This window comes from Alligator mississippiensis, chromosome 11 (assembly GCF_030867095.1).
Source record: "Alligator mississippiensis isolate rAllMis1 chromosome 11, rAllMis1, whole genome shotgun sequence".
Taxonomy (NCBI): Eukaryota; Metazoa; Chordata; order Crocodylia; family Alligatoridae; genus Alligator; species Alligator mississippiensis.
Genome location: NC_081834.1, coordinates 30,683,551 through 30,710,197, shown reverse-complemented (window position 1 = coordinate 30,710,197; position 26,647 = coordinate 30,683,551). Strand labels below are relative to the sequence as shown.

At 41.0% G+C, this 26,647-nt stretch overlaps 1 protein-coding gene and 1 long non-coding RNA gene across 3 annotated transcripts; both read right to left on the bottom strand.

Annotated features, from left to right (window-relative positions):
* CHRNB4 (cholinergic receptor nicotinic beta 4 subunit) lies at nt 1-25,921 on the bottom strand. Of its 2 annotated transcripts, none has more exons than XM_019477693.2 (7): nt 25,845-25,921; nt 25,468-25,642; nt 13,754-13,899; nt 10,122-10,166; nt 9,896-10,005; nt 4,403-5,375; nt 1-429 (listed from the first exon to the last, which is right to left on the bottom strand). In XM_019477693.2, exons 2-7 carry the CDS (start codon nt 25,520-25,522, stop codon nt 289-291), a joined length of 1,470 nt encoding a protein of 489 aa, XP_019333238.1. In that variant the 5' UTR covers nt 25,523-25,642; nt 25,845-25,921; the 3' UTR covers nt 1-288. The 2 variants fall into 2 exon arrangements, with proteins under 2 accessions (XP_019333238.1, XP_014461433.1); XM_014605947.3 differs by lacking the exon at nt 25,845-25,921 and adding an exon at nt 25,748-25,836.
* Nucleotides 18,962-23,039, bottom strand: LOC109280681 (uncharacterized). Its single transcript, XR_002087085.2, has 2 exons — nt 22,727-23,039; nt 18,962-19,325 (listed from the first exon to the last, which is right to left on the bottom strand). It is a non-coding gene; the product is annotated as an uncharacterized LOC109280681 (long non-coding RNA).
* Nucleotides 25,922-26,647: the final 726 nt, after the last annotated feature.

Genomic DNA, 26,647 nt, shown 5'->3' with positions numbered 1-26,647 from the left:
CCAAGTACAATATCATTTTAATAATCCTTGTGTAGCCTGACTTAGATTGAATAGATTAACACCTTTCTCAGTAAAATTTGGGTTTAACCAGATTGAGAGCACCAATTTTGCCCCAAAATAATTAAATTAAAAAAGAAATAGTCTTTTGGATATTTTCTATCATCATAACACAACAAGACAAATACTGTCTTACTTCTCAGTTAAACCCAGAGCCATTCATTTGATGTGGAACTGAAAGCAGAGCATGGGCCAGCATCTATGTAAGCATTTGACAACTTTAAATGCGAATTACGGGTTTCCAGCAACAGAGTGGTTTTGAAAAAGTGGCTGGAGAAATAATCCAACAGTCCCCAGGACACAAACAAAGACAAATATCCAAAGAAACAGTCTGTCCACTACCATGGCAACATATTTCCAATCTTCAATGACCTGGAAGAAAAAGCCAATTAAAGATAATTAGCAATTTGTCATATTCAATTCCCTCTCTCTTGCTGCTACTTAATCTTTGCTATTTGTGTGCAAAAAGAAGAGGATAGCAATCTCAAGGGCAGGTTACAAGACAATCATTTCACAGGTCAGGAAGGAATTTTCTCTGTACTGTCTAGACAGTTCTAGAAGGGCCTGGAAATATTTTTCAGCTTCCTCTGATGCATCAAGTGCTGGCTGCAGCTAAATGCATGGTGCTAGTCTGATGGACCTATGGTATAATCTAGTCAGGTAAATTCTTGTTTGTGAATTTTAATTTGGTGATATTATTATATCAGTTTAATTGTGGTAAATATTGTCCATCCCCATTATGAATAGAGCACTGCAACTGATCTTGATTCTCAGTATGCTTTGATTTTAGTAAAGTGGAAAACAATTATTGTTTTCATATCCATGTCAATTTAGGGTCAGTCCTTACATACATTTCTTAAATTGCAGGCATGCACACACGCATGCTTTCCCCATATATTATACACACTGTCAGTTTTTTCCTGTGTAACTGACCTTAATGACACAGAACATCTTCCCCTTGATAGCCTTACAAGTACTTCCCAGTTATCTCATTCCTTGTACTATCCCATTTATGTGTGTTTTCCCTTTAGTACATGTCCACTTTAGCCATACAGTGTAGGTATGTGAACAGTTGTTATCTGACAGTCACAGTAATAAAAAATCAGAGATTATAATTCAGAACCTAGAAAACAATGGTATGTAGCTGAGCTTTTTACCTAATATCAGATGACCTACATGCAAAAGGCATTACATTAATTTCTAGCTTGCAAATACCCATGACAATTTCTGTTTAGTCTCAAATGAAACAGGGGTTTTGTAAATCCTTTAATATACAGTGCTAGCTCTTGCAAGACTTCCTGTCTTTTGCTTTTTCAGCACAGTACAGCCTGCACCTATATCAAATTTATTGCAGTCTGTATAACCTTACCTCTGATGTCATAGATTTAACAGCTCATCTTCCTTATTTACATTGACCAATAACACTTTAGTTGAAAAACACAAAAAAATCACATAGATGGAGGACTAGATCCTAGAAGACTTTCTTGGATCAGAAGCTAAAAAAGGAACCAGGCTTCCAAAAGTACTAAATTGATTGATTAACAGCAGAGGAGAAAGGAGTACAGAGCAGCAATTGAGGATCTAGGGCTAGATTGGAAGTAGGGGTACAGCAAGGTCACCTAGGGAATATGTATAGGTGTCACGGTAGGTTTCTTCAGCCATAGGTGCATATCTGGATTTAACACTGAACCTTTGGACTTTGCCAAACATTATTCCATAAATATTTATATGAAGTTGAATGGTGTGTGTATCTGTAGGCATAAGAGGGAAGCAAAACTGCTCAAGTATGCATTTACTACTAGCCTAAGGAATGTCACATTCATCTCATGTGAAATAAGTGTCAGCTTCTGCAGTATGAGGATCTTCATTCCATCCTCACTCTTGCTAGAAAGGTCTGAATGGCCACAGTTAGCAGCAGCAGGATGTATAGGTGTTTCACCTCTTTGAGAACTAATTGATATAGGGCAATCTTTATTCACTCAGTATGCTCACAGGAGTTTGCAGCAATTTAACCAAGTCATTTTCTTTCCCCCTTTAGTTAAATCAGTGTACAAACTGTTTGTAGATCAACTTTCAGGTAAATCTCACTCTGGCCAGGCCCAGTCATGCTTTGCTCAAGGCTGAGTTACAGACATTCCCTTTATTGTGGGCTTCATTATAGTCTTGCCAAAATCAACAGGAAAAAAGCATTTGAATGTGCTGCCCACCTCCCTGCCCCAGTCTGAGGTTGAATGTTAAAAATCTCACTGCTGCATACTATTTGGAGGGCTGGACATGCTATCACATCTCTGATATAAAAACAGTTTGCTTCTTTTCCCTTTCCCTGAGCAATACATGTGCTGTTTGTAGAGATGGGGTTCCTGACTGGCTGGCACCGTGCTTTTCAGGACACTTTTTTCTTTTCAAATGACTATTCACAAGCCCATTTTCTATAAATTTCCTTCTAGTAAACAGTGGGCACATCTACACATGCAATTCATGCAACTGAGTCTACTCTGGCTCAATTTGAGACAGAGTAAACTAATCCTGACGTCACTGTGTACCTGGGCATTTAAACACACTAATTTACTGTGCTGCTGTATACCACTTGTATCTGCAGCACACAGTAAAGCATCTTGCGTAGATGCACCCAGTGATAACTTATGAGAAACTAATACATAAATAAAGAAATAAATTATATATAAGGCCTGTGTGAAGTGGCAAGTATTCACTTCGGATTCGGCCAATTTGGAGGACAGTGATTCAATTTGGAGATTTGAATCACTGTCCTGATTCGATTCAGCCAAATCAAATCCAAAAGATTTGGCACCATTTCAGAGATTTGGCCATAGACTAAACATATAGCTGACATGGCTGCCTCCAGCTGGTAAGTCTATTGGGGTTGGGAAGGGAGGAGGGAAAGGGTGTGGGGGAGGGAGGGAGTGGGGCTGGGACAAACCACCCATCTAAGGTTGGGGGGCACATTACTTGGGGAGGGGGGCGGGAGGGCGTAGGATGCGGGCATGGCAGCACTCAGAGTGGGGGCTCTGCCCTGCTGCCGCTTGCCCAGCCGGAGAGGAGCTTGCCAGGGGTGGGGTGTGATGCAGGTGCAGAAGCTGTGGGAGCAGTGGTTATTCCCTGCTGCTGCTTGCCTCCTTTCACCCGGAGTGAGTTGCACCCGGATCCTGCCCTCCCTCCCCCCTCCCCCCCCGGGTCCCCGTTCTGAGTGCTGCCATGCCTGCATCCCTTGCTCCCCTCACTCCCCTCCTCGAGTCCCGTGCCCCCCACCCCAGCTGTGCAGCTTGTCCCAGCCTCAGCCCCAATCCTTCCCACTGTGTCAGCTGCCTGTTTAGCCTGTGGCCAAATTGTTAAATCTTTTCTGAATCTATTCAGATGCTTCAAATTAAATTGGTCTCCTGATTTGATTTGATTTGGATTTGGAGATTTGGTCTCTGAATCGGGTTGAATCTCCTGTGAATCAAATTGCCTACTGAAGTTTGGTACAGCCCTAATATATATAAACCCTTAGTCTGTCTGTCCATAATGCTTTATTCACACTCTGATTGGCTGTCTCAGCAGCCAATCAGAGTGCTCCAAGGGTGTTTCAGCCAGCAGCAGGCAGTGTGGAGGAGCGCTGCCAAGATGGCAGGGACAGAGGGGACTGGGAGAGGGGGCGGCGGTGGCAGGGAATGGGGTCGGAGCAGCGGCAGGGGGGCAGAACAGGGTCAGACCCGCAGCAGTGGTGGGGTGAGGAGAGTGGCCCCAGCCCCAGACCCAAAGCAGCCTAGACGAGGGTGGGGGGAACAGGCCCAGCTCCAAAGCAGTGGGGTCTATGGCAAGGGGGAAATGAGGTCAGGTGCACTGCAGGGAGGGTAAAAGGGGGGAGTGGGCCCGGACCCGAACCACTGGTGGGGAAACAGGGTCAGGCCTGAGGAGGGAGGGGCCAGATGAACACGGGGGCAGTAGGGCCGCAGAGCCGAACGCTGGGCTCTGTCCCTGCCATTCCCCCGCCATCTTTTTTGACAGGCAATTTGCTAGCGTGTGTGTGTGTGTGTGTGTGTGTGTATGTGTGTGTGTGTAAGAATAATAGAAAATTAGGGTTGGAAGGGACTGGAGGATGTCATCTAGTCCAACTCTCTGCTCAAACCAGGACCATCCCCAACTAGATCATCCTATCCAAGGCTTTGTCTAGCTGGGTCTTAGACCTCCAGGATGGAGATTCTACTACCTCTCTGGGTAGCCTTAAAATTAAGGTTGGTTGGATGGATTTTTCTTTCCTTTTTTTTGAAGAAGGACACAGATATTTAAAACATCAAGTAAAACATAACAACCTTGGAAAAATTGAATTATTTCTCCTTTTACTTACACTCTGGTCATTGTCATCACTTTTCATGTGGTCTGCTATAAAACTGACCCCCTCGATTGCTTCTTGGACTTCAGGAGAAAACTTTGTTGAAGATCGCAACCTGAAATCTCGATGGCTACTGATGTTGTCAGGATTCTCTGTCATTTTCAGATCATACTTTTTGGCAGAGGCAGTGTTCACAAAATAGGTGGAGCTCTTATACAGGTCGGCTGGATCAGCGCACAGGTTCTCAGATCTAGTCTTTCTGCGACTGCATAACCTTTGCCTTGCAGAATTATTCTCTGGGCGCCTCATGAACAGGTATGTTGGAAGTCTCTCAAGGAAAATCAGCTTTACCCATGGGGGCATAGTGTGCGTACTGGGAGATCTGTGATGGACATTTAGTACGCAGACACTGGTAACTATTGAGAATGTCACTAATACCATTGTAAACATCAGATACTTTCCAATCAATGGAACATCCAGTGACGTTGGAGGGACAATTTTGGAGATCAGCAGTAAGAACACAGTCAAAGCAAGCAGTACAGATATGCATAAGGTCATCTTTTCACCGCAGTCAGAAGGCAAGTAGAACACCAGGATGGCCAAGAATGTAATTAGCACACAAGGAATGATAAGGTTGATGGTATAAAAAAGAGGTTTTCTTTTAATAATAAAATCATATGTCACATCAACATAATTTGGATCCAAGGGGTTTACAGTTCTTCTTCCAGGGAGTGCTATAATGTCCCACTCTCCACTGGGTGTAAAGTCATCCATGCTTGCCATGGATGTTTTAAGTACCATATCAATCTCTGTGTGATCATATGTCCAAGACCGGAATTTTAATGTGCAGTTTTGTTGATCAAATGGAAAATGCTTCACCTCAATCTTGCAGGCACTCTTGTAGATGGCTGGTGGCAACCAGCAAATGCTTCCATTGTTCTTTACAATTGCATTTGTATACAGGGAGACTTCATATGTGCCATCCGCACTGTAGAAATGGGAAAGAAAAAGAAGAAAGAGACTGCATAGGGTAGAATCTAGGTTCAAAACTCAGAGAAAGACAATCTCCTGGATTCTCAGCCCCCTCTGCTGAATCCAGAATCATGGCACAATTACTGCAAAAGTTTTTATAGTCGAATGGTGACTGAAATTTAACTGTTTCTAATGGTTTAAAACCTGACAATTACATTTTAATACATTTTCTTAACCTAAAGTATTAATATTTTCTCCAATATTTAGGTAGAAGTAATAATGTTAATGATGATCAGCGAATTTGCACATCTGTAGCTTGTTTCCTCCATGAGCACAGAGCACTTTTCAAACATTAATTAATTTACCTGAGCACCACTATATCGCTAAGGGCTAGCAAAGATGAAATCAGCCATTGCTGAAATGCAGCTGTCCTTGGTTTGGAACACAGCCATTATTTAATGGCTCCCAGCAACACTACTAAAGGTTTTAAATCAGGAAATGAAAATGAGTTTTATGCTTAGTTGAAAATAGAGGGAGAATGTAGGCAAAGAAATGTAATTACATGAGTTATAATTTAGTCAGGATGCTGTGTTTATTGCTCCTCCTCTTACAAAGAGAATGCCACAGGATTTTTAGTGCCCACAAATGGCCTTGGGTTTGTGTCTTAGTTAAAAGATTGAACTTCCTAAAAAATACTGTCTTCCTCCCTCTTGGTGGGTTGCTGGTTTACTGAAAAGAATCTTGCCAAATGACCAACTGACCCCCATTTCTTAAACCAGTCAGCCTTCCCTTTACAGCTTGAATACTGCTTAGCTTATGATTTGTGTAGAGATAGCAGTGCAATAGGGCATGACAGCAAATAAATATTCTTGAAAGTGTAATTATCCTGATAGAGTTATTTTAACAATCTCTTTCACTAAACCTTAGTTTATTTTGCTTAATTGTGTCCTTTTTTAAGACAGGCAAGGTTCTTTGGGTAGACGTGATATCTTTTATTAGCCCAGCTAAATAGTTGGGAAAAATTGTTCTTTGCAAGCTTTTGGGCACAAACACCCTTCTTCAGGTGTAGGGAGAGTCTGGTGAATGGTGTGCTTTCCTGGGTAGAATAGAAGCCAAAATGCAGGTCTGTGAAAATGCAAATGTGTGGCAGTGAGGATCAATGGGGTGGAAGACAATAGATGTGAGGCAGATTGGAGGGCGGGGTAAAGGGGGAATGTTGAACTGATGATAGAAGAATATAGCTGGTAAAATGCAGATGGGTTGTCTGGGGTTATCCTTAAGGCAATACTAGCTTAAATAGTATTTACTTCTAAATTTGACTAATGCTGCTATTGAGGACACCGTCAGACTAGAAGGAGCAACTATTTATCACCTTAGTTTTTAGTAAAAAAGAAGCACATGAACAACATCTTGAGTAGGTAACTCTTAATAAAGCAGGTTAGTCATATTTTAGAGTTAGAAGAGAGCAAAAATGGAAGAGAACATGTCTGGACTATTGTGCTCTTCACTTTTGTATAGTTTTCCTCTTTTTTAATGTTTAAATATGGACCATAATAAAAATTATATATTATGTAAAGGCTATATCTCATCACAGGATCTTTCAGGGTGCATGCAGATGTTTGAGGAGGTTAGACCACATAAAAAATTTAAAATATTAATTCAAAATGGCCCTCTGATCTAACTTAGTTCACCCAGGTGAAGATCTAGCACTTAGGGTACCTGTACACGTGCCCAATGCCTGCTCCAACATGTTCTAATTAGAACACATCAGAGCAGACTCAACTAATTGAATCTGCAAGTGCGTGCTAATTAGCATGCTCTAGCAACCTCATTGTCCCATATATTCAGCATCCCTGTACTTCAAAATAGTTGCAGGGGCGCTCTAACTAAAGCTCATAGAAGGAGCTTTAGTTAATGTGCTTGTCACCATTTTGAAGTGTGGGATGCTGAATACACAAGATGCTGCCGGTGCTTTAAATAGAGCGGCTCCTGAGAGCCCCTCTAATTTAAAGCACCCTCCCCTTTCCCCAGAGCATGTGTAAAGATGCCTTTAGATCCCTAGTTAGGTCAATCTAAGTGCAAACTGTACAGAAATTCAGGACAGTTAGATCAGTCTGAAAATGGATGACTCAATCTAAGTTAACCATACCTCTGAGGTAGTCCAACTTAGATTGGGTCCAGTGAGACTGATCTAACTGAACAGTACAGTTCCAGCCCAGCCATGGTGCTGGGAAAATCCAGTCATTGGCACCACCCCAAATGGACAACCTCCCCGCCCCCAGCCTGGCAAACCCCTCATCCTGCAAGCCACTCCCAATGCTGGTTTCACCAGTATTTGTTGAATGCCAGGAGCTGAGGAAGTAAGTTGGGGTGGGTGTGGGAGGAGGGATGGGTGGTTGGTTTTCTGGGAGGGTTGTTAGTTTAGGCTTGTCAAGATCAGAGGGCAAAACATAGCCCCTGTTCCCAGGGGGGAGAGCCCCTCCCATCTCCCCCCCAGCCACCCCAGAGACTCCATGAGCCCTTCTGATCTTGCCAAACCCTCCCAGACTCTACGCCCCCCCCCCTTGGACCCCACTTGCTCCCCTGATCCCTCCAGGCCCCCAGCCCTGCTAGTCCGCAGCCCCCATCCTGACTTACCTTAGATCAGGTAGCCATTTTTAACTTGATCTATCCTTCCCCTAATCTCCCCGGATGTCTGTGCATAGCCTCAGATAATTTCATCATGGGTATAAGTGAGCAGAATATTTGCCCTGTGATGTTTACATATATGCATAATGGATTCCTTCTACTGATAAAAGCACTTTGAAGAAGTTACTGAGAAGTTTCTTCTCAGTTTTAAACAATAGCCCTGGCTCTGTGCATCTATGCTGTGAGTGCCCATTTTTTAACTCCCAATCAGTTATCTGAAAGGTGACAGACTAACAACCCCAGGTACAAGACCTGAACTAAAATCATGAAAACTTTTTCAGATAGCTAACTAAACCACAGCCAGATCCAGACATCTCTATGTCTCAATACCACTAAACTTCGATGGATTACAAGTAGCAGCACAGGGGTCTTCAACATATTGCCAATCAACCAATATTCATCACTAAAGAAACCCTTATATAATTCAAATGGTCTTTTTCTTCTCCATGTTGGCCACATAGTTAATAAGCTACTGGCCTGTGGGGAAAGGCTCTTGGACTCAGGAGACCATGGTTGTACTCCTAGCTCTGCCACTGACTGACCTGCTGTGTGACCTAGGCCAGGCCTAAGTCATGTACACCTGCTTTCCTTTTCCAACTGTGTTCTGTGTTTAGATAGGTGGCTCTTTGTGGCAGTGTCTGTCTCATACCAAAAAAGGTTTCCAGTCTAAGTTGGGCCTTGAGGTACAAATGTAATATAAATAACAGATGAAAGTTTTTCTGCTTCAGGGCCATGTGCTTTCCCATCTCGCACTTATCAGATGCACGATTTGTGTTTGTTTTTTTTCTGTAGATCTGTTGAGTCACTCCAGGACCATAAGCTGTTCCACAATGTCCCGTTGTTATTGGCTGACTTGCTGCTTAGAACAATTAGTTGTCTGCCCTCTCTTAATCTTCAAAAGGAATGTTTAATACGGTTTGCCTAAGGCCTTGCCAGGTGCTTAAGTGGCTAACTGTAACGTATGGTAGCCTTAACAGCATTGTTTCCGAGTTAGTTGAGCCCTTTATCATGTAAAAACCCATCTTCCCAACAAAACAACTAAAATCTACCTCATAGAAGGCTTTTGGGGAGTAGAAACAGGGAAAAACATGAAATGCAAGGTTTGTTTTGTGGTTTTTCAAGACTAAATGTATTAAGTTCTGTTGTTGTAGGCTAAATATCTGTTCAGATCCAGTCATTTTGTCCTTCTCTGAGCAAGAGATTTTTTTCCCTATTCATGCATGACTGTGCCTGCATTTCCATTTCACGCTCTTCTGTTCTTCTCATGCTGTGTTACACATGTTTATTTTATAACCTTGAGCATCAAATGCACTTTGATTGCTCCACAAAACTTCAAAATGAACATTTGAAATAAATGTTCACAGATTTTTATTTTTTCCTCACTGCATTCCCTTGTGCTTTGAGACTCTCCACTGTGTATTAGTTGAACATCTGAGGTATGATTCTTCTCTGCTAGGAGCCAGTGGAGGTCTTGTTAACTGATTTCAGGAGTAGCAAAATTAAGCAATCTACATTTTAATTCTGAGACATCTCAGACTTCAAAACCATTGCCATAAGAAGTTTCCTGTTATAGAATGCTAGTTAGATTTTTAATCACAAAGGTTTGTTCAAATATAAGGTTATTCGTCCACTGTTATCCAAGGTGTCATGAATACATATTTTTCTTGAAGAGTTTTCATTTTAACCATATAAAATATTAATTTAAATATTTTGCTAAGCTTATATTAAGTGTTTTTTCTCTGCAGAGGTATAGAGCTCAATGCTTTTCTTATTAAGGTGATAGACCTTGTGTCTGCTGAATGTCTCTGCAGCTATATAGATATAGATGTATATTAAATCAAGACTTACTTATTGTAAAGTACAATGTCTGGCAGCCAAATATGTTTAGCAGGTATCCTTAGCTTATTTATGCCTTCGTAGTCAGAAGGTGTCCATGCCAAACGATAGTCAGTCCATTCCTAAAGGAAGAATCACACAATGGTGATGTCAATTATTTTTTGGCCAGTTGGGACCTACTGATAGCAAGAAAACAGCATGTTAACAGATTGAGGTAGCATTGCTTTGGGAAGGTTACCTGGTTTAGCCAGACATTTGTGGTCATGATCTGTTCACGTTCATTCTAAAGACAAAGAAAATAATTTATAAAGGCTTCAGTATAAAAGTTACTCTTATTATTCAGATGTATTCATTGGGCTTTCAAGACTAGTTCTAACTCCTGGGAGCTTACATTGATTTAATACATATGTTAATCCAACCTTTTATAAGTGTAGAAATCTTTCTGTGTCTACTGGTATATTACTAAGATGCACAACTCTATCACTGTATTATAGTAATTACATAAAATGTGACATGCTGTTTCATACCACTATACAGTTCCTTTCAAACATATAAAATTATAAATGGGGAATCATCATCCTTTGGGGGTGGTTCTGGTGGGTTCCTGCAGGGATCTGTTTGTAGCCCTATGTTGTTCAATATTTCTATCAACAATTTGGAAGAAAAATAAAGTAATAGCTGGTAACATTTGCAGTTGACATAAGATTGATGGAGGATGTGTAAGTTATACAAAATGATTTGTATTAAAGTTGGAGTCCTGATGTCTTATAAACTCTGGCATATTCATGAGACTTAGAAAAATCTTAGCAGCAAAACTAATTATTGCATTATTTCAACAATGTCAAAAAATACCTGCCCTGATGATCCAGAAACAACAACAACCTTAACTATACGGCTGATGGAAAAAATAAGAAGCCTGAGGGAAGACCAGAATTACCCTTTTGGAATACTGAAGTCTGTGCAAAACCACCAAGGTATAGCCACTATCCAATAGCTGACCCCCTAAATATTGTCCTATATAAAAATGATGTGAAGTAACATCCAGATTCTAAAGAACTCTTAAAAATCTATAATTCCTTTACTGATTTTTTTAAAAAGTCACCAAATTTGTATAGCCAGGGACAAAAAATATCAGACCTGCTTTTGGCTTATCAGATGCAATTAAATACCAGATCTGGGTGCCAGAGCTCATTTCTGAGGGTCTTATTAGTGATGCTTGTATACCACAAGGACAGGTAACAAAATGGCACCCTGTCTGTTTAGTTAGTATGATGTTTATGGGGATAATTGTCTGAAATAGAAAGCAATATTCACCAAATGGAAAAATCAAGAGATTTTTAGATGTGAAATTCTATTTCCAAGCTGAAGGATATTCCAAGCAGTAAAGAGTAACAAAAATGAACATGCAGGAGGCTGTCTTTGGATTATAGATTCTTATACTCCTCGTTTGCTGGCTCAAATCCAGCCCAAGTAAATAGTGACTAATAGTTGATGATGCTGTGCTGTCTAAAATAAGTCTCAGTATGGTTCTTTAAAGCCAGTACATGGCTGTAATGTACACTGTGGAGGGCAGTCTCAACAAGAAGGCAGAGCTCTAATGGACATGAAATCTTGCTGGGTCTTTTACTTCTAGAAAGGGTTCTTCCATGTGGGTTGAGGCTCATTAGTGGAAGCTTGCCTTCCTGGGTCAACTGTACCTGTCTGGTACATAAACAGAGGTTTTCATAGCTCGGCACCTTGGGCCAGCTCTAAATCCACAGACAAACCTTGTAGAAATAGGGGAGTGTCCTTTGTAAATCAATCTAGCTACTTCAGAATGATATCTCTCAAATTGCATTGATTGTCATCTTGTGAGTTGGCTTGGCAGCTAGGGTAAAAAGAGTGCATGGAACAGAGGGACGGAAAGGAAATTGCATTATCCTTAGATGTTGCCAGAGACCTGCAGGGCAACTGCAGAAAGCAGAGCTGCTTTTGAGATAAGATGCCTGTAAAAGTCCAAAAATATAAAGATAAACTAAACAAATTAAGATACATAATATTATTCTTATAAATATTGCCAAGTGGATTTTAAGTTCCCAGACATCGTCCTGGTGTGGGACTTGTCTCAGTAGTTGTTCTATTTATCTCTACAAATCGGCTATATTATGCAAGTTCCTAGAATTCATATAAGCATACATTAAACATTATAATTTCCTTATTTTTCTTACTCAATCTTCCTTTTATCATCTCTTTATCATGCAGCTGGGAAATCAGCCTACCCCTTCCCTTGTCCTGAGCCTGAGTTGGTGCTGCATTAGTCAGTTGGTCTAGTGTTCTCTCATTTCACCTGGATCTTTCTCATAGGGAGATGCTAGATGAGGTGAGGCTGATTGGATGAGGTGAAGTGAGCCTGGATCCTCTTTTTTCCCTTTCTTAAATATGGGCAGTATGTTTGCCCTTTTCCAATCATCTGGGACCTCTCCTGATAGCTATGAGTTTTCAAAGATGATGGCCAATGGCTCTGCAATCTCATCAGCCAAATTCCTCAGCACCTGTAGGTGCAAACCATCCAGCCCCACGGACTTGTCTTTGTCCAGCTCCTCTAAATAGTTCCCTACAGTACTTTGTTCTTTCATGAAGTCTACCTATGAGCAGTAGCAGATCCTCCCTCTGCTCTGTTCCCTAAGACCAGCCCTATATTGAGAAAAAAACATGTTTCAATGTGTTAACAGGTCAAAGGAAATGCTAGGCTCTCCCTTTAGGGTTTACCTCAATCACTGAACACAGGCTTAATCTACACCTGGCTTCTTTGCATCAGAATTTTAACATTTTAACAGTGTAAATGTGGCCTTAGTGTTAATGTACACAAAAAGCTTTTTAACTTCATGTAAATCATTGTGAATTGATTTGAATCAGCTAATGTATATATACATACTACTCTGGACACTCTTGGGCTTGTAGTTTGCCTTTTGGGTTCGAGGAACAAGCGTTTGTAGAGCATTCAGGCTGGTACGTTCCAATGTATTAGCTAGCTTAGGTTTACCAACAATCACTTCTCTTTTGTTTTAATTTAGACTATGCCTAAAGGAGCAGGGTAAGAAAGGAGCAAGCCTAAATGCAATCTGGAGATGTTTGAGGATGTACACACTGTCTGAAATAGGGATTGATATAGACCTAAGTGATTCATCCTGGACCACAGCAAGACTTGGAGCATTTGGCTGGCTCTCTGATACTCAGACTATTCAGTCTTATTTTCTGACTGTAAACAGAAATGTGATTCACCGTTACTTATGCATTCTATGAAAATTCTCCTCTGGTGTAAATCACTGCAGCTTTTTTCAAGTTGGTGAAATTCTAGTAGCTATAATCATCTGGGATCAGGCTTTTTTGTTTTTTCTGTATTTTAAAATCTAGCCATCAATAAATCTCCTTTTGCCTGACTGAAAGTTATAGTGATATATTCCAAATATTGACTGATGCAAGAGTAGACATTAAGGCTAGGTACAGACATTACACTTTTACTGGTATAAGTGAACAGAAACTGGTCTATACTCATAACAGAACAGAAGATCAGCACACACAGACTGGTTTAAAAATGGCAGAATCCAGTCTAAGATTTTTTCCCTCCCCCTTCCACCCCCACAAAGGACAAATGTGTGTTCGGTTCACTACTGATCTAAACTATGCCACTTACAGAAGACAGCGTAACTTAGATTAATTCTGCCTTGGGCTTTTTGAATATCTGTACCTAGCCTAAAACACATGCGTGTTCTGACCATTGATAATTATTATGTATATAGAGGCCTAGTGGTACTAAGAATATATATATTGTTTACACAGTGTTGTGTAACAATAGTAAAATATGAAAATGTGCAGCCTGTTTAAACTTACCACGCTGATTAGCTGTGCCAAAGAAACTTGTAGCTGTATAGATACCAACTGGGAGGAGTTGATTGCTGGGCGAATTAAGTTATTATACCTCTCAGAGCTTAATAGGTGGTTCATTAGCTTCTCTTCAGCATCTGCTGCCTTGCTTCCTATAAAACAAAACAGAACAAGACCACAGAATTGGGATGGAATTAGATTATGCCGGGAGCACAGCAGCACAGAAATCCTATTCAAATGAAATAATGAGGACCCTTGATTTTTGAAGGACCCTAATTTTTAATGTGAAGCAAAAGGGATATTGGTTTATTGTGCACCTTTTGTGTGAAATTCCCTCTGGCTGAAGTCAGGGTATAAATCAAGGCATATTAGCCTTTTGTTTTTCACACTGAAACCAGAAACCCTTTCTTTTTTAGTGCTGTATCAAAATGAAGAGGCACTCCAGGTGGTGTGGTATAAACTAGAAACTGGAAGCAGACTTAGAAGTAGATTTTCAAAGATTTAAAAGGAAAGCAGGTGCTTACCTTCCATTTGTGTCTTTGAAAATCTTCTTACCTTGTCATGGCAGCTGAAAGAAGAATTCCAAGCACTTGTATAATACTATAGTCTGATCTGTGAAGGGGGAGGCCTGGGAATAAATTGTGAAAGATTTTTTTTTTTAAATGGTTAGAGAACTTGCTCACAGCCAACACAATTTCCAAGTGTTTTACTGGAGGCACAAATTCAAATGGAGGCCTTCTGGAAACAACAACTGAGAGTTATGGACTAGTCACACTGTTAACACTTAAGTTTGAGGATTTATGTGACTTGCCAATATACTGTCTGATGTAGCCCAGGTTATCAAGAAACACAGATCATTTCTCACCAAGTGAAATAGTTTTAGGCACAGAACCACCTATCATTTTACTCCTGCTTGTGTTGTTCAAGTCTCCACCACTGCCTTTTGCAAACTATTGTTGATTACATTATAGAAAATTAAAGGGTAAATTTATTTTACCCTTACGTAATTAATTTTACCCTTACGTAATTAATTTTATTACGTGGGAGTGAAATGTACTCTGTCCAAGTTTGCAGATGACACAAAGCTATGGGGAGAAGTGGACACGCCGGAGGGCAGGGAACAGCTGCAGGCAGACCTGGATAGGCTGGACAAGTGGGCAGAAAACAACAGGATGCAGTTCAACAAGGAGAAATGCAAAGTGCTGCACCTAGGGAGGAAAAATGTCCAGCACACCTACAGCCTAGGGAATGACCTGTTGGGTGGCACGGAGGTGGAAAGGGATCTTGGAGTCCTAGTGGACTCCAAGATGAACATGAGCCGGCAGTGTGACGAAGCCATCAGAAAAGCCAATGGCACTTTATCGTGCATCAGCAGATGCATGACAAATAGGTCCAGGGAGGTGATACTTCCCCTCTATAGGGCGTTGGTCAGACCGCAGTTGGAGTACTGCGTGCAATTCTGGGCGCCGCACTTCAAGAAGGATGCGGATAACCTGGAGAGGGTACAGCGAAGGGCAACTCGTATGGTCAAGGGCCTGCAGACCAAGCCCTACGAGGACAGACTAGAGAAACTGGACCTTTTCAGCCTCCGCAAGAGAAGGTTGAGAGGCGACCTTGTGGCTGCCTATAAGTTCATCACGGGGGCACAGAAGGGAATTGGTGAGGATTTATTCACCAAGGCGCCCCCGGGGGTTACAAGAAACAATGGCCACAAGCTAGCAGAGAGCAGATTTAGACTGGACATTAGGAAGAACTTCTTCACAGTTCGAGTGGCCAAGGTCTGGAACGGGCTCCCAAGGGAGGTGGTGCTCTCCCCTACCCTGGGGGTCTTCAAAAGGAGGTTAGACGAGTATCTAGCTGGGGTCATTTAGACCCAGCACTCTTTCCTGCTTATGCAGGGGGTCGGACTTGATGATCTATTGAGGTCCCTTCCGACCCTAACATCTATGAATCTATGAATCTATGAATCTATTTGTCTAAGTTACTCTATTGTATATCTATAGTAAATCTAATGACTCCATTGAAGTAACTTAGAACAGATTTGGTCCTAAATGTTCAGAGATGCCAGTGCTTCCCCTCAAGAATAAAATTCCTTTACGGGAGACAGGAGATTCACATTAGGTACAAATTTACAGGAGACAGGAAATTCACGTTAGGTACAAATTCCATGCCTGGCTAATAATAGCAAATATAAAGCATTTGCACTAACTTGGTGAGATACCATTGACCAATGTAAAAGGAGTCACTCTAGACTGACATTGATGTGAATGGGAACAGATTCTGGAGAGAGAAATAACAGTAATGTTTTCCTCTTCCAAATGAGGCAGCTCTGAATGTAGGTAACATTTTCTCCACTTACCCCCTTCATGCCCATTTTCCCAATACTCATAAATCCTAGTCATTGCAAAACAGTTATATGAAGTAAAAAAAGTAGGTGTTACAGGTATTTTGCATTTGGGGTGTGTTAAGTCAACATGGTTTTATACATAGTTGTCTACCATAAGACCCAGCGATGGGCAGACACAAATTATTTGTATCACACAAACTTCCAAAGGTTTCTGTGAATCTCTGAATTGATACCTGGCCTGAATCTGAACGAAGCTAGAGATCTCTTGGGAACATACATCTTCATGAGCTTTCTATATCTGGGTTTTATCAAGCTTTAAAAATCTTGTTGTTTCTGCTTTCATTGAAACCAAAAAGTGGGAAGACATAGCAAAAAGTAGGAGCTAGACAACCAAACTTCCTCACTTTTGTGAAGGTGCTGTTCAGATTTTGAGGAAGATTTTGTGCCTCCAGTAAATGCTAGGTTTTCTTGATTTCTATTATGAACCAGTATATAGCATGGTACTGACAACATAATTTGTACAGTGCATTATAGAAGTGTACACGCATCCCATGTACTTTACACTTCAACACATGCTTACAGAGCCTCTCATTTTCAGTTAACTTGCTGACATTTTCCATGAATAAAGATTAAACAATTGCTAAGTTGCTTGTGCTATGTTAGAAGAGAAAGCTGAACAAATGCCAAGTTTTCACACTGTACATTTTTAATTGTGCAAAGAGATTTTTGTAAAATTTCATGACAGAGAAAGGAGAAGAAATGTCACATTCTGCACTCACCATCTTTTTTTTTCAGCAAAAAACATTATCCTTCCTAGACAGATTGGTATGACCCCTAGGAGGAAAATAATCTTTTTTTAGGGTAGTGTTCTTTCCATGACTGGGAGCCTGTTTTACCAACCTGATGGGCTATGGTAGAGTGATGCACAATATCCTTTCAGCCTACAGTGGCTTTGTAATCTCAAGCATTGCAGTTCTCAGCAGCTGTTGGTGTAGCCAGAAATGTTCAGATAGGCTACAGTGTACTTTCCATGAGATTTTAAAAATATACATTTTTGTTTTGTTTTGTCCAGCAAATAGGACTCTTTTACAGGGTTCTAAGAAAAAGAAAGTTTTCTCTGAATTTAAGGAGAGGAAGAATAGTAGAATTACCTTGTAACTCCTTAGAAGATAGTGTATTTCTAGTACTGTAAGGCATAGGCAGTGGAAGGCCGGGACTAACGGGGCTTAGCCCCCCACAACTTTTTGCAGTGGCTGGCAACAGAAGCAGCACCACAGCACTGCCGTCCCACAGCACCTGTCACTGCTTGGCACAGCCACTCCTCTGCCGTTGCGTACAGCACCAGCACATGCCAGCCCTACAATAGCCCTGCAGGAGGGAGGGGCAGGGGTCAGACAGGGCTCAGCCCCCTCCCAAATAATATTTCCCTCCACCGCTTATGCTGTAAATGAGATGAAAATGTGGGCATTTAAATTAGGAATACCAGTTTACATTTGGATCCTGAAATTAACACTTAAACTGGACACCAGAGATGCTGACAGAAGTGATATCTGTCCTGCTATTGGCCCCTTGAAAGTGCTTTATATCCATGCCCTGACAGAAGTGCACAGTTGTAGAGTGCTTTAAAAGTGCCCCATCATGTGACACATTAATGCTTATGCAATGAAGGTTCAGCTGAAGGTCTTTCAAAGTGGTGCACCTTCATTTAACTTTTGTCTGTCCCTACCCTAATAGGGGTGGGCTTGGTACAACCCAGCCCTGCCCCCTGTGCTAACTACAGGAAGGGACAGGGAAGTAGCTACTGACTGGGGCTTGTCCAGCCTGATCTGGGGGGGCTGAGTGGACTGGAACCCCCATCTTGGGGGTGGGGGGAAGCTCCAATCCACCCGCCTCACCCACTCCAGCTCAGGCCAGGCAAACCCCAGGCTAGAGTTCCCTTCACTCCTTTCTCCCCCCTCCCATCCTACAGACAGCACTGGAGCTGAGGTGGTGGTGTGTGCTAGGGGAGAGAGGTTGCAGACAGGCAGCTCCTGCATCAGCTCCAAAATAGAGCTCAGTTCACCTTCCCAGCACCCATACCCAACAGTGGACATTTGTTCAGTTGGTGGGGCAGCTTTAACTCACGGTGCTTTCTGTGAATATGAGTTAGAGCAGGGAGCTGCACATCTGTCAGTGTCCTAGAGCAGTGCTTCTCAAACTATCTGATGTGGCGGACCAGCAATTTTTTTTCCAGTGGGCCAGGGACCAGTGCCCGGTTCAGCCGATGGCAGCAACTGCGTGTAACAGCACTACCGGCTGTTTCTTTCTCTTTCCTCACCTTGCACAACGTGATGTCACCTGAAGTGTTGGAACGTACAAACTGTGGCATTATGACATACCAGTGTTATGCTTCTGAAAATATATTTCTTTCTTTCCTGGCAACTCGCTGTGGACTGGCGACCGGTGGCTCGCAGACTGGCACCAGTCTGCGGACTACCATTTTGAGAAGCACTGTCCTAGAGCTTAGTACTACAGAGCCTGTGAGCCCCCAAATGTAAGTGCTGGCAGCATATCCTTTCTCGTAATATTTTTATTGAGCCCACAGCATGAAGAGCAGAGGGTTCTGAAATGAGAATGACACCCAACACATTTGCTAGCACTTCCCTCTGTGTAGGCGGGCTCCTTTAGGATTGACTTTACAAACAAGAGATTTCCTTGAAAACACTGTAATTTAACCTCTTGCTTGATTAAAACCTAGAAAGGCCTGACCTCCTCAAAGGATTCTTTGTTAAATTGATCACTTAAAGTATGTTCTGTGCTCTCTAGATCTGAAAGGCTCTCAGGTGTGATGGATTTGTTCATGGCAAGAACTTACGAAGAAGCAGCAATCAGGTAGGAAAATGTATTTATTTTCTCTCTCTCACAATATTCATTTCCACAGGAATTCATAATATGAGGATAACAGAGTTTAAAGCTTTTCCAGTCAAAACTAATGTAAATGATAACATTTTGAGCTGGGAGTGTATTCCTGCTTGTCTCAGGCTCAGTTAAAGCAGTGGCGCAATTGAAGGCAACCACTCTCTAGTCTCCCAAAATGTTTGGTGGAAAACCTACAATAAAAATAATTAGTGCACAGCAGATCATCCATCCATCACTCCAGTGCCTGTTGTGCCAACCGTCAGGTTTACAGTGATGAGGTGTGAAATTGTTCTCCTCTAGAAAGTGTGGATCTTCCACTGCTTTTCCTGTCTCCTGTGAAGGAAGGAGAAGCATAAGGAATTATGGCTATACCATTCCATTGTAAAGACATATCTTCCTTGTCTATGCTGTTCTTACACTTGACATAAATTATTTGGGGACAAGCACACAATTTTTTTCTTGTTGAAGTGATGAGCCTTGACTATTTCTGTTTCTCTCTTTAAGGGCTGAGTTGCATGCTCTAGCAATCAATTTCTTTCTGGGAAGACAAAGAATAGTAATAGAATAGTAAGGCTGATGATGAAGTGTTGCATTTGTATCATACATTTCAACTGAGTAGAACTCCCAAAAAACCTAAATGAGAACCAGATACACCTAAGGCAGTAGAGGCAGAGCCTACCTGAACATGCATGCACTACCATATTATGGTGGCCACACCACTACTACTTCTGGTTCACATAAACTTGTAGAGCAGCACTGTACACTGAGTGGTAGAGATATGCCCTATATCATAGTTTCTCAACCTGTGATGTGTACCCCTGGTGGTAAGCAAGACACAGGCAGGGGGTACGTGAGCACCCCAACACTCTCTCGCCCTCTGTTCCTTTCAAAACTATGGCAAATAATTTGGTGTGCGGTGCTTTAAATTCCCCAGTAATAATTTGGCTGGTTCAGCTCTCCTAGCTTTGGCCAACATCACCTTTAGCCCAGTTACTTACTTGAGTTGTGCACCCCGGTGTAAAAGGTGGCAACCCTACTCACACCAGACCAGATGTCCGTCATATAATGTCCGTCATATAATATACACAGCCCTTCTTCCAACATATGGCGCACATTAGTCTGTAAATGTAAAATCCCCTGGAAAATTGAGTGTTGGGGTACTTATTAAAATTTTCAGAAGCTAGGGGGTACTTGCTACTTTAAAGGTTGAGAAACACTGCCCTATATGCCTTAGTCAAGGGGACAGAGAGTCGGGAACAAGAGAAGCCAGCAGGCTATTTCCACCTATCAAAACTGCCTGGTTCCAACCACTAAGATCACACTCCATCCTATACAGAGAACACCGTTCTTTATTTTGAATGGCAGAAAGCTTTTTGATGTTGCCTCCTTTCCTCATTATTAATAACTCCATGTTACTAGCTGTTCACAAAGCCCTGCAGTGAAAAACTCCACCAAGTCTATTGTTCTGTGACTAATCTGAGTACTGGCTGGTTTCAGGGTAATTTTTCTGTTCTGCAACCATTGCCTTGGTGAATTTCTAACATGTGACAGACATGAACACCCAGATCTTGATTGTGATAAGGTGCTGCTCTGACACTTCAAAGGGGTTGTAAAGCTGCCCTATATTAACAGCTATAATTCTACTGGATTGTAAGAATCCTCACATGGTACAACTGACATATGGGATGGGCTGTAGTGCCTGTTCCCTAGTGATCCCTGTGCTGTATGATTGAGATTAGCCATTAGTCTGCTCTAAATTACACCAGAGCCAAACTGGTCCCTTGTAGCCCTGTGAGTTGCAATGCACAAACTTGGCTTATAGCTGCCTTTGTCCCTGTACTCATACCCAGCTCTGGAGAAGGAAACTCTGACCCAGTGCACTGCCATTAACGCTGAGTAACAAGACAGAAACCATGTACGTTTCTAGAATGATGTCATGCAGATCTTCTCTCCTGAGAATTATTTGAGACTTTTTAAAATTTATATTTATTTTAAATGAAGTCGTTTGCTGAATTAACACTTCAGTTCTTTTCTGCAACATCTCTGCTGCCTCCGTCCACATCTATTACCTCCATCTTGTGCTGCTGAGCAAGGAATACCTGTTGTGTGGTGGTTTTGTGGTGGAAGACAGCCACATTTTATACAAGCCTTTATACAAGCCAACCTCATTCCAGCACTACCACATTTTTTTCCAAGTGTCATTTAGCAAGGTTGGGTAGAAACGAGTGAAGTATTTTAGATAAAACTTTTTTTCACTAAAAGTTAAAATTTGAGTCTATTTAAAATATTTCATAAATCCATTTTGATGCAGGCAAATTTGTTTCAGCTGAAGAAAAAGCCATAAAAAAAAATCCAAAAAGATAAACATTTAATTTCAACATTTTCAAAATGAAATGGTTTACTATTTTATTTAAACAACATTTGAAACGTTTCTTTAGCTTATTATTTTTAATAAACTCAGTAAGAAATGAAGATATTTATTTTGTATTGCAAATATTTTTTCCCTAATTTTTCAGCTTGGCTGGTAGACTAAAAAATCAGGCATTTGTATTATTTGGGTTAGGACTATAGATGAGAAAGAGACTAATTTACTGTGCCCACAGTATATATTGACCAACCATACATATTAACTGGAAAGCAGCTTTAGGTACATTACTACCAGCAGGACAGGATGGAAACCTCAGCATAGGTAGAATATAGGAAATAAACTTAGCGTATAGCAGTGGAAGTTGTCACTTTGTTCCAGGTGACCTATTCCTGCTCCCATTGAAGTCAATGGCAAGCTTCTCACTGATTTTAATAGCACAGGATTGTACCCAGAATATGGTACAGAGTGTACATTTTATGTTGTATCTTGTATCTTCAAATACTTCAGAAAGAAATGGCTTATGTCTGAAGTTCAAATCCGTATTAAAAAACAATGCCACAAATTGTTTTGGGAGCACTGAGTTTTAGACATTCACTCCTTACAATACCTTGAAGCCTGTGTGCTCTTCTCCCCATGTTGAGGATATGTTTAATTAGTGTTATTATATAAATAGGACTTAAAAAATAATAATGACCATAGACCAAAGTCCTTTCTGAAAACTTTCAAACTAGTGTTCTGGGTTGTTGTTTCTTTTAATTAAAAATTGCCCCCCTGTCCTTACCACTTGTTATAACCTGCTCTGTGAGACTTTAGCAAATGGAGTATCAAACAGCAATGGTAAGTGAGCAATGCAAAATATTTGCAGAATGTATATTTTGAATTTAGGGCCGAATCTTCAGAAGTCTCACTTCAGTAATTATTGCTTATACAACAGGAAATCAAAATAAACTATGTGGACATAGGTGCTCAATCAGAATAGCTCATACTTTCAGCATTGAGTACTTGCAACAAACTATACAGAAATGAATTGCACAGCATGAATTATTTGCAGAAATTGTTAGATATTTTCAAATAACATAAGCATCTAAGAAACCACCATCTGCTCTTGGACAAGTCATGAGCCAAGAAAAGGGAAATTGTTCCTAGGGCAAATGATTCTTTCATGAAATATCCATTCATTAGGGGTGTGAGAAGCGGGCCCTATTCGATTTGGATTCGGCCTGAATCAGGGACAGTGATTCGATTAGTTGATTTGGATCACTGTCCCTGATTCGATTTGTTCAAATCTGAATCTGAAGATTTGATGCTGATTCAGAGAATCAGCAATTTGGACACAGACACAGCTTTAACAGTTTTTTCTACATACCTCAAGGTACCAGCCAAACTCATGATTGCTGTGATGCTGGGGTGGATGGAACGTCCCACAGGAGTGCAGGGGGGCCCTCCACATGCTCGGCAGTGAACCTGGAAGTGGGAAGTACTTCCAGTACACTTCCGGGTCTGCCAGGGAGCATGCATGGGAGGCCCCTGCACCCCCCCCCTTGACAATCGGCTGCAGGGGGACCCTGGGTGCCCTCCTGATCCAGGAGGCACCAGTTGCTGAGCTGGGGAGGGTGAGGGGAGGCCCCCAGCACACTCCCCGGTGGACTTGTAAGTGGAGCAGAAGTACTTCTGGTCCATTCCCGGGTCTGCTGCCGAGCACACTGGGGAGCCCCCTGTGCTCCTGTGGGACACTCCATGAGCCCCAGCATCACAACATTCATGAGCCCCTGCTACCTAGAGGTATGTAGAAAAAACATTAAAAGCTGTCTCTGTGTCCGAATCTCTGAATCTTTCTGAATCTCTCCAGATTGATTTGGAGGGTTCCAATTTGATTTGGGGAGATTACAGGGTCCTGTGATTCAATTTGAATTCGGAGATTTGGCCACCAAATTGGGCTGAATCTCTGCCAAATCGAATCAGGGACCGAAGCTTTGCATAGCCCTACCATTCATCTCTATCTTTAAATGACATTTTATCATCATTTAGATGGACATCTACAATGCCACTAGAGGTCAGCAGTGTACTGGCATAGAGATTCTCACTGTGTAAATAAGAGAAACATTTTCTGCATGGGAATCATTTTCATAATTTGCTGTCTATTTACTAAACTGCATCAGTTGGATGACACTTAAGAACCATAAAATAGCCATGTGCACAAGTTGATTGTAAATATCTTGTGTGTGTGTTTCACAATGTCAAGGCAATGGTTTCAAAGGTCTTTAGGAGGGAGGGGTGTTAAAAGGGGTGGGGAATGTGCTTCTTGGATGATATTTTCCAGTTAAGCAATGATTGCCCAAAATTTGCATTTGAGCAAATTGATGGTTTTAGACACCTGATGGCAACCGTTAGAAAAGGGATATATATTATTTTCACACACAGAAAACAGACATGGGGAAAAACACACAGGCTGAATCTTCAGTTGGTACTAATTGTCATGTGTCCAGTGGACACACTATACATATGCTACAGTATAATGAAGGAAAAATTAAATAGTCATGTAACTTACAGTAGACATTTCAACTTCAAGTTTCTTTCTGTTTCTTAGGGGTTATCACAAATGACTTCCATTTTTGTTCTGAATCTCATGCTAAAAGAAACACAACATTTTATTAAAACTTCAATGCAGAGGTTCTCTAAATGTTGTAAGTAAAACTGTAAATTGTGACTGAAACAGTTACTCACCACTTTCAATGGTTGGTCCCTTTTAAAATGGTTGATCCTGATAAAATACGCTTTGGCTCTGTTTCCACAGACTGGAGTAAAGTTTACAAATACAGCTGAGTATCTTGTGATCATCTTCTAAACTGCAGATGTGAACCTAATCACATTTCCTTTTCTTCCCCTTGACTTTGGTTTAAACCAATGTCAAGTCACATTTAGAACTGTTGTGTTGCTCCATGTGTAGTGTCACTTTTTTTTCTTCTTTCCCTCTGCAAAATCACTAAGTGGATGATGGTAACCTGCCAAACTATCCTTTCAGTTAGGAAAGAGCAAGCAGGATCCAACAATAAGAATTCTCCATCTTCTCCTCTTAAATTATTTACTGATATAATTATTACTTCTTAAAATACGCCAAGTAAAATTATTTATTTATGTAACTTAAACCATGGTAATATGGTTCCCTGTAGAGTGCTGTAGTTTTTAATGCCGTTGCAATAGAAATGACATCTCTTAGTTCCTTGTTTTAAAGTTTGTTTTAATTTGCAAGCAGAAGTTAATACAAAGAAATTGCAAATATTCAAAGAGATTAAAAACCTGTTTTCCTACTGGTTTCATTTAAATTAGGCCTCACTTCTCAATTGACATGCTTTAAAACAGATTTTTTTAAAGTTACATTTACTGAATTTAATTAAGTAAGCAAATACTGCATGCATAAGTAAATAAATAATGATGAAAAGGGAAAGTTAGTCATTTGGGAAGCAGAGTTGCGTACATAATAACATTACTAAGCTAATGCTGCTGCCTTATTGTATATGTTGACTAAATGCTGTATATGAAAACACTGGCAGGTTATTGTAAACATTTGTAGTATATGCTTGAGTTCTCTGACTTATATTGACATAGTTTAACTTATTTTAAATGCTATTTAAATATTGTTTGTCAAATAACTAGTGAGAACTTTGCAAAATACATAGATCAGAAAGCATGAATCAATATTTGTCTTATAATTGTAGAAACAGGGGTTGGATCCTTGTCGTACCTAATTTGAAGCAGTTTTCACATCACACTTTCCTTACTATTCACAGTCTTGCGAAACACAGTCCCATTTCTAGCCCATCACAGAGGAACCTGGGAACATCTACAGGAACATTCTTTAGCAATATTAATTTTCTACTGTCTTTAGTACACTACATCCACTTTTACCATTCCTACATACTGCTTTCATTAATAAAAACAAGATAAAAGCAACACTATAAAAACAGATCTCATAGGTTGCTTTTTTAAGTCTATAAACTACAGCCTTAGAAGTTGGAGGCAGTCTAAAATCCATAATGCATTCCTTTCTCCCATCTCCTGAAAGCTATCATTGTCTGTAAACTGTACCGGAGAAAAAGGACCACTCACCATTAAAAGAAAAGGAAACCACTGCAAGGAGAAAGAGCTTGTATGTAGACCTCATGGCAGTAACAAAAGGATGTAAATTTTTCTTCAGTCAAGACTGCTGGAGATAACCTCTGCTGTCAGGATTGCACAGGCACAAGAAATAAAAGCAAACCTGGACCTTGGAGATACTACACCCCTGGAAAGAGACAGACAGTAGGACCTGGCAGACACATTCTGCAAAATGAAGCTTTCATGACCATGGCAATCCCTCCCCCTTTGCAGCCGTTTTAAAGAGCCTCACCAAGAGAAAAGCATGTGAAGAGAGGAAGCATAGAATGTTAATATGAAATAAGGGAGGGGAAATAAAATGGCAAGCAAACAAACAAGGTCCACATTACCAAAATGTATGATTTTTGCTACTAGGTAACTTTTAAGGGCTTTCTCATCATTGGTGGTTTTGAGCTGGCAAGAAATGGCTGGATGGGAAAGTGCTGGAGATAATTTTTTGCCACAAGCCTAGTTAATGAAATTCACTTAAATGAATGATGGCCCTGGCATTATGGTCATTTTCTGTGTTAGTGGGAAAGTTGATTATCTACTACCAACCCATTTCCTTTCCACAGTCCATGTTGTATATGGTCTGTTCAAGTTACAACTCTGAAAGCCTTAGGAAACAGCAGGAGAGCCATGGGAAATTCATTGTTATTAACATTGACAGGGATTTTAAACAGGAAGGCAACATCAGCCCACTGAGAAATAATAGTCATGAGAGTAATAAAAAATAAAGATGTTCTTGAGAGGCATGAGGGGAAGCCAGGGAACTCTATGCCAGACACTGTTACTGTTTGAAGGGTTCTGATGACATAACCTGGTGGGAGAGTTGCAAAATGTTGTGTATTGTAGGAGATATAGTGAATATATGTGACTGGGGAAGAGGAGGGAAGAAAGCTTACATACCCTTTCAGAGCAGAATATAGCATATTACTCTCTGAAGTTACTGGACAGAAGGCCAAAAGTCCTAATATATCCTTTTTCCCTCACTCTGCTTTAGCCATCCACAGTGGGTGATGATGATGTCCTTACTTCACCCTTCTACCAGTCTAGCACTCTGGGCTTCAACAGAGCTATTCCTGACTCACATCAGTGTAGCTGGCATAAATGCAAAGCTCATAATCTCTACTTCTGCTTCCAATATCAGCAA